The sequence below is a fragment of the Tarenaya hassleriana genome, unplaced genomic scaffold, assembly GCF_000463585.1.
Source record: "Tarenaya hassleriana unplaced genomic scaffold, ASM46358v1 Cleome9, whole genome shotgun sequence".
Lineage (NCBI taxonomy): Eukaryota > Viridiplantae > Streptophyta > Magnoliopsida > Brassicales > Cleomaceae > Tarenaya > Tarenaya hassleriana.
The window spans coordinates 629164-637143 of NW_010971389.1; the positions used below are offsets into that span (position 1 = coordinate 629164).

The 7980-nt window shown below is 40.2% G+C and overlaps 2 protein-coding genes and 1 pseudogene across 3 annotated transcripts in view; all 3 read left to right on the forward strand.

Moving 5' to 3' along the window:
• The window catches only part of LOC104803618 (pentatricopeptide repeat-containing protein At4g31850, chloroplastic), a 4257-nt gene extending 2553 nt beyond the window's left edge, over positions 1–1704 (forward strand). Inside the window, exon 2 of one of the 2 annotated variants that reach the window (XM_010527601.2) lies at positions 1–1704. In XM_010527601.2, the coding sequence (XP_010525903.1) occupies positions 1–1589 (1589 nt within the window). In that variant the 3' untranslated portion in view covers positions 1590–1704. The other variant, XM_010527602.1, reaches the window with a different exon arrangement.
• A 1083-nt stretch (positions 1705–2787) lies between these two features.
• Positions 2788–5162, forward strand: LOC104803619 (phospholipid hydroperoxide glutathione peroxidase 1, chloroplastic). The gene is made up of 6 exons (XM_010527603.1): positions 2788–3116; positions 3707–3783; positions 3872–3933; positions 4380–4498; positions 4606–4773; positions 4955–5162. Exons 1-6 carry the CDS (start codon positions 2865–2867, stop codon positions 4982–4984), a joined length of 708 nt encoding a protein of 235 aa, XP_010525905.1. The 5' UTR covers positions 2788–2864; the 3' UTR covers positions 4985–5162.
• A 1713-nt stretch (positions 5163–6875) lies between these two features.
• LOC104803620 lies at positions 6876–7899 on the forward strand (annotated as a pseudogene).
• The last annotated feature ends 81 nt before the right edge of the window (positions 7900–7980 follow it).

Here is a 7980-nt window from a genome sequence, read left to right on the forward strand (position 1 = left end):
GGAAAGATGGAAAAGTCCATGAGGCGATTGAGTTATTTGAGGGGATGACAAGAAATGGATGCCCACCTAACACAATAACCTTCAACACTCTCCTTGATTGTCTTTGCAAGAATGATGAAACTAATCTAGCTTTGAAGATGCTGTTCATGATGATGGATATGGGTTGTGTTCCAGATGTTCTTACTTACAACACAATTATTTACGGATTGGTGAGAAATTGTCAAGTCAAAGAAGCAATATGGTTCTTCCACCAGATGAAGAAACTAGTGTACCCTGATTTTGTTACCCTTTGCACTCTTCTTCCTGGCGTTGTTAAGGTCGGTTTGATTGAGGATGCTTACAAAATCATCACTAACTTTCTTCATCACCTTCGAGCCGAACCAGTCATGCTTTTCTGGGAGGACTTGATGGGATCAGTCTTGGCTGAAGCTGGAATAGACAATGCCATTTCATTCTCCGAGAGATTGGTCTCTAACGGGATTTGTCAAGATGGTGACTCGATCTTGGCACCTATTGTCAAATTTTCATTTAAGCTTGGCAAAGCCTCAGATGCTCTAACGTTGTTCGAGAAATTCACAAAAGATCTTGGCGTTCAACCCGGACTTCGGATCTATAATTTGATAATAGGAGGACTTCTTGAAGCCAATATGATTGAACCAGCACTGGAGAAGTTCCAAGAAATGAAGAACATTGGCTGTAACCCGGATGTCTCGACCTACAATTTTGTACTTGATGCTCATGGAAAGTCGGGAAGAATCGATGAACTTTTTGTATTATACGAGGAGATGCATTCTCAGAGATGCATGCTCAACACAATAACTCACAACATTGTGATATCGGGGCTTGTAAAGTACAAAAATGTGGACGAGGCCCTCGATTTATTCTATGATCTTGTCAGCGGTGGTGAATTCTCTCCAACTGTTTGCACATATGGTCCTCTTATCGATGGCCTGGCTAAGTCGGGAAGACTGGAAGAAGCAACGGAACTCTTTGAAGGAATGTCAGATTACGGTTGCAGGCCAAACTGTGCTATCTACAATATGCTTATTAATGGGTTTGGAAAAGCAGATGAGGTTGACACAGCATGTAAGTTGTTCAGAAGAATGGTCAAGGAAGGGATCAGACCAGATCTAAAGACATACTCTGTTCTTGTGGATTGTCTCTGTATGGTTGGAAGAGTGGACGAAGCCCTTCATTACTTCAGAGAACTGAAGTATTCGGGTCTTAATCCTGACGTTGTCTGTTACAACCTAATGATAAATGGGCTTGGGAAATCTCAGAGACTAGAAGAAGCTATGGCTCTATTCAACGAGATGAAGAACAGCAGGGGAATCTCCCCCGATCTCTACACTTACAACTCGTTGATTCTGAATCTGGGTATCACCGGGAAAGTGGAGGAAGCCGGAAAAATGTACGAAGAACTGGAAAAAACGGATCTTGAACCAAATGTTTTCACCTATAACGCTCTTATCCGAGGATACAGTTTGTCGGGAAATCCCGAGCACGCCTATGCAGTGTACCAGAAGATGGTGATTGGAGGTTGCAGCCCAAACACAGGTACTTATGAACAGCTCCCGAACAGATCCTAGCATTCACGGTGGTGGTCCAGATGAAATGTACAGAACATAACATTGTGTAAATGCCATACTGTTTCTGTATCCATACATTTTATGATCTTTTTTTAGACAAAACAGTTCAACGATAGTTACCAGACGACAAGTTCACATTGATCAGAAGAAATTATACAATAGAAAGTAGTTTCAAGTTGTCATAACCCATGAAGACGTAATGCAGACGTAGAGAAACTGAAATCTGAAATCTGGATCCCCCAAGAGCGTATCAGCTTCTGCTCCAAGTCATCAAAAGCATTTACAACGTGGACCGATTGCCGAAAGCAACCTCTTGTTAGAGAGGTGATCTATTTTGAAGAGCTGGGCTTGTCCTGGCTCGCTTCAGCTTGAACTGGTTCGGGTTCCAGTTCAGGGATGGTCGGTTCTTGTTCAGTCTCAGATGGGTCAGGAGGTTGCGAGGATGGCATAGGTTTCCTGAACTGAACCAAGATCACGGTCATGTTGTCACAACCCTCACCACCCGCCGTGTTTGGAGCCAGACATCCATCAAGAACTCTTTCACGCATCACAGAGAGTTTCGTTTCCTGTGTCGTTACCAGTAGAAATGGTTAGAGTGTTAAGACAAGATGACAGGAAACAAACAAATGCCGCATTAGTGATAGTAAGGGGGCCAAATTTGTTTTTATTTCATGAAAACAAACAAATAACCTGAAAAACGATCTCTGAAGAGATGTTCCTATAGCTGCATAGGCTTCATTACTAAGAACCTGCAGGTGTAGACACTTGGCACGGAACTTTGCAACAACTTTGCCTGCAGAGATTTCATGTTTTAAAATTCACATGATCACATAGCATCACAAAGAGTTAACATGTTCTGTCAAGATTCTATCACATCATGAATCGTGTGATCCATTTGACTTATATGAATTTAGTATGACCAATATGATCCATGTTATCCATATGTGATCCGTGCCAGTCATATAACCTGTATGATTCAGTGTAATCTAAATCACTCGTGTAACTTGGTGTGACCTGTGTGTGTCACAGTGTCGTCCATATGATTCGATATGACGTGTGACCAATACAATCCACGAACCATAACCAATGAAAAGCAATCACACATGGTAGGCATCGTGGAAAATTGTCTACCGGCAAAACTTTTTTTCCTAAAATAAACAAACCGGCTTCTTGTCTGATGATAAATTATGATTATATATTAATCAATGATTCTAAATTCCCCTCTTTAACTTCCCAACACGAGAATTTCTTCTTCGCCTTCTGCCAGTGGCTTCCATGGCTTCTTTTGCACCTTGCTCCACATTCTTCAACAGTTTCTCACCAGCCAAACACAACCCTTCTGCAAGTTCTTCGGCTTTTCTCGCTCCTTCCTTAACATTCTCCACTGGGTCATCGAATTCCATGTTTTTGAGAAGTGGGTTTTCTCAGAACCCTCCGATGAATCCTGGGTTTCAATCCAAATCCCGGTCCTTTGGTGTTTACGCAAGAGCTTCTGCAGAGAAGACAGTTCACGATTTCACCGTAAAGGTACGATTTTTCTTCTGTCCTATTTCTTTTTCGTGTTGGCTTGATATAAAAAAATTAGGTTTTCCTTTTTGAAATATACGCAAGTGGAGATTTCAAATTGTTGATGAGTTCTGCAATGGTTACGAGCTTCACAAATCTCGACAATTTCATTCTACCGATTCATTCTAGCTGAATTTTGAAGTAAAGACGCATAAAGTTAAGTTTTTTAAGCAAATGAACTGCAATTCGAGTGAGCGGTCTACATGTGAGGAGTGATAGTTTCATAGTTTACCTACGTTTGTTGAGGCGACTGAAAGTTTTTCAGTGGAATTAATCTGGTAGAACTTAAATTCCAAACCCTGAATCGGTCAAGATGATGGCTTTAGCAAAAACTTTCCTTACAATTCCTCTGAATTTGGCATTTGAAATCGATTTCTGATATGCTTGGCCCAAAAATATCTTTTGATCATGGAGAAGTTCATCGGCTTGCTGTTAATCCAATGAGTAATTTGGTTTAAACATCTTGAGGAGCAATGTGCAACGTTGAATCGGTCAGATCAGCAGTTTCTGTTCGATATCGAAAGTTTTAACTGACTGGTTTTGTGAGGCAGGACATAGATGGGGAAGATGTTTCTTTGAGAAAATTCAAGGGAAAAGTTCTGTTGATCGTTAATGTCGCTTCAAGATGGTAAATCTTTTGTTCTTCATACTGCAAAAACTCCGACTCTTTTACTATACAGTTTCAGTGGCATCTGATCTTGGGGTTTGTATCGCAGTGGTCTTACAACATCAAACTATTCGGAGCTTTCACATGTGTACGAGAAATACAAAACTCAAGGTGGGTTTTCGGTTCTCCGTACGAGAAATACAAACCATTTTCTGATTTTTCGCTATGCTGCATTGCTCTAAACGTAAAAAATGGTGCACGGAAAGTGATTTGCATTTGTCATCCGGCCCAAAATCTGAACCCCGAGTATCTTCTTATGAAAACTCTCCTTTCTTCATAGCCGAGGTCCATGATATATTGCTTTTGCAATTGCAAATGCTTTAGGTATTTTATCTTCTAGCTTGTCTCCACTGCACTGTTCTGATTATATCAGTTAATTTGGCATTGGTAATGATATTGGCTCATCTATACGTGTTGGCTCAATAAATATAAAGACGGGCTTTATAGAAGGCGGTGTTGTTATGTTCTTCATTTACCGTGACAGTAGGACCGTTATGCATATTCTGATGAATTCCGAATGCAAGGGCACCATGACCGCTTTTGCCTTGTCATCTCAGGATTCGAGATTCTAGCCTTCCCTTGCAATCAGTTCGGTGGGCAAGAACCCGGTTCAAACACAGAGATCAAGCAGTTCGCTTGCTCCCGGTTTAAGGCAGAGTTCCCCATATTCGATAAGGTCTACCCGGAAACAAAAAAAAAACTAAACTTTATCATCTTTCTTGCTATATGAGTTGCAGATCAGTGAGATCTAATGACAGGTAGGATTCTAACAAATTCTTACAGGTGGATGTCAATGGACCGAGTACAGCACCCATCTACCAGTTCCTGAAATCAAACGCAGGAGGATTCTTTGGTGATCTCATCAAATGGAACTTTGAGAAGTTCTTGATCGACAAGAACGGAAAAGTTGTCGAGAGGTACCCTCCCACGACATCGCCTTTCCAAATCGAGGTACCTTCCTTTGTAAACTCATCCTGTTATTCCAATCCACACTGGTTTTTGCTGGACATTCCGGGTTTGTTCCCGATATGTGTCTTGTTACTCACAAAGACAAGACCAGAGTTGAAACCACACTGCAAATTTCGCGTAGTTATGTTTCAACTTTTTTCTTCTCCTTCACTGGCTGTTGCAGAAGGACATTCAGAAGCTGCTTGCGGCGTGAAGTTACTGTTATTTATAAGCATAGAGATCTGCGGTAACAAGTAAAAAAACTTCGAAAAAAAATTGAGAGTGACGGTAAATTTTCCGGTCATGGTTCTTCTGGAACGTGTAATCTTTCAAGAACCGCGTTGTACGTTGATTAAACATATATATTACAAGTAATAATTTGCATGCAATGACGTGGACATCCCCTTCGGCCTCGGCTTCTTCCTCTTCATCGTTCTGATTCTTCTTTTTCGATTTTGATTTCTTCGACGTGAATTTCTTCTCTAGCCTTGAATTTCTCTATGGTAACCGGAGATTTAAATCTGTTTACGAGCAATTTGATATCAGTTTCTTTGATTCTAGAGAAAACCGGAGGTGATACCGAAGATTTGACCGGTTTAGCAATCCGGTTATCTGATTAGTGGATTAAAGTTTAATCATGAAACCCTAATGACTTCGATACTTGGTTATTGCATCGAAAATACATAAAGTATTCTAACTTTATAAAATGTATCTGTATCCAAATTTTTAGATTTGTAGACCTAAAAAAATTAAGCTTTCGGATCATGCTCAAATCAAACTTCGAGCTTGGTCGGGCTAAGACAGACATGCTTTGGACAAGAGTGGTCAAAAGTATAATCAAAACGACTTTTTTGTCATAAGAAAGTCGAATCGTACTATATGTAAATATTACAAAGTATTATAAGTGAAACTCTAATTAGTGAACATAACCTGATAGTGTTTGTTGACAAATATCCATTTTCAGAAGAGGGAGTTACATTTAATAACTTTCAAGAGTAGTCAAAAGTGTAGCCAAATCGATTTTCTTCTTAAGAAAAAATCGAATCAAAATATATGTAAGTATTATAAAGTATTCCGAATGAATCTCTAACTAGTCAACATAGGTTGCTATTTGGTAGTATTAGATGTTAAGATCAATAAAAAAAATTATCTATTTTAAAGAAGAAATATATACTAAGAATTACGTTGTGAGACCTAAAAAAATAAAGTTATTCGATATGATAAAATTGGAGGTATAGAGTCATCTAGAATCAAAACTATTGTTAGAGAGGTAATTAGGAAATAAAAGGATATAAACCACTAACAAAACAAAAATAATAGTGAAATAAAGAAGTACAAAAAGGCAATAACGAACAAGATTGAGTAATATATGAACAATATAAGTTGTTAAAAAGGAGGTAAAGAGGGGTTAGCCAAGTAAAAACAAAAGTTTTTGAAGAAATGTTTGAGAAGTTTAAGGATATATATATATATATAGAATAGTTGTGGGAGAGAAATGACAACTAGAGATATTTTGACAAATTTTTTTACCAAATCGGGTAAAAAATAAATCATGCATTAATACGAGTAATGGAGAATGGATAAGGCCACCGAACTTTCGGTACAACGACAAACGACGGAGACAGTCCCGAAGCGTTAGGCCAACGATCATCATTCAGCTACTCTCCTCTCGACACGTCATCAAGAAAGTGTCAAACGTCAAGTCTCCGTTAGCACGCCCATATATTTTCATGTGCATATGTACATATGCATACGTGTCTACGTGGTACATACGTAATCGTATACATATACACGTTTTCGTATTATAAATATTATTCGTGTCCTTAGGTTTTATCTTATTATTCCATTTCTTCTCCATCGGTGCCTCTGCCCATTTTCTCTCATTTTCAATTCCTTTCCTCTACGAAAAGCTCTCTCTCTCTCTCTGTGGTTCGAGAGGAAAAATCCTCTTTACCTGAGCACCTTCGCCGGAGAACGGAGAAAACGAAGCGACGGGCAACCGCCGATTGATGACAGCTGAATCCGACTGGTGGAAACACAGTAGAAATCAAGGTCGGAGAGGAGAAGGCTAGAAAGAAGTCGTGAAACTGGAATTGATCCAAAAAATGGAGGTTTTGGTGGGTGCGACGTTTGGGATTGACAGAGCGTACGTTAGAGGTAGTCGCGGCGTCGCGGTGGGTTTGCTCATGACGGAGGAATCTGGTGGCGGTGGTACCCAGATCGGTGTCGATGAGTCGTCGGAGAGTTCGTCGTCGATCGGAGCTCCGGGTGAAAACAGCGATAACGGGGAGGAGGAAGACGACGCCGTTTCGTCGCGAGGAGGGTTGGATTCATTCACATCTCTGGAGGATTCTCTTCCGACGATAAAGTACGTTCCTTTTCAAATCCTTGCAATTCACAACATGGAAATCTGCAGCGACTATTTTCTTGAACAGATCAATGAATCCAGAGATGAAAATTGCTTTGAGACGGCATAACATGCAAGTGAACCCTAGGGAAACATCTGAGTTCTTGTTCGTCGAGTTACATGTCTGAATCACCTAAGTAGTTGATGTGTTTGGTTTCGTTCGATTCCGACCTTGCTGGATTCAGGCGAGGGTTATCGAATCATTACACGGGGAAATCGAAATCGTTCGGGAATCTAATGGAAGCCAGCGATGAGAAGGATCTGGTGAAAGTGGAGAACCCATTCAACAAGAAGAGAAGACTGGTGGTTGCAGACAAGCTTAGGAGGAGGAGCAGAAGATCTTCTTCTTCGCAGTTCTACGCCTGGAAAAACCCTAGTTCCGTGCCTTTACTTGCCGTCCAAGAAACCGACGACAGTGAATGACCATCGAACCAGGACTTCAATGAAGAGCACCGATTTGATGACGCAGGCTCAGAGCTGTTTTTGCCTGAGTAGTTTGCGAGAAGAAGAAGATGATGATGATGGGCAACAATGACCCTTTTCCGCATTGGAACTTTAATCCTTTGAATATTATTAAAGTGGATTAAGGTTGGTGGAGATAGAAGAAAGGTCAGCGAGGAGAGAGGTTAGAGAGATGATTAATGGTTATTGGTTTTGTTAATTCAATAGAATAAAGAGATTTGACTGTTTATGCTTCTAATAATACTGACTGATCACACTTCTGAGAATGCTATTAGGGGATTCTAGAATATTCTCTTGAATCGATCTTTGCATATGTTTATATATTGGCACAAATACAGGAA

Coding starts and splice junctions, on each gene's coding strand:
- LOC104803619 (XM_010527603.1), top strand. CDS start 2,865: ATGGCTTCTTTTGCACCTTGCTCCACATTCTTCAACAGTTTCTCACCA. Junction 3,117..3,706: donor TTCACGATTTCACCGTAAAG/GTACGATTTTTC, acceptor TTTGTGAGGCAG/GACATAGATGGGGAAGATGT. Junction 3,784..3,871: donor GTTAATGTCGCTTCAAGATG/GTAAATCTTTTG, acceptor TTTGTATCGCAG/TGGTCTTACAACATCAAACT.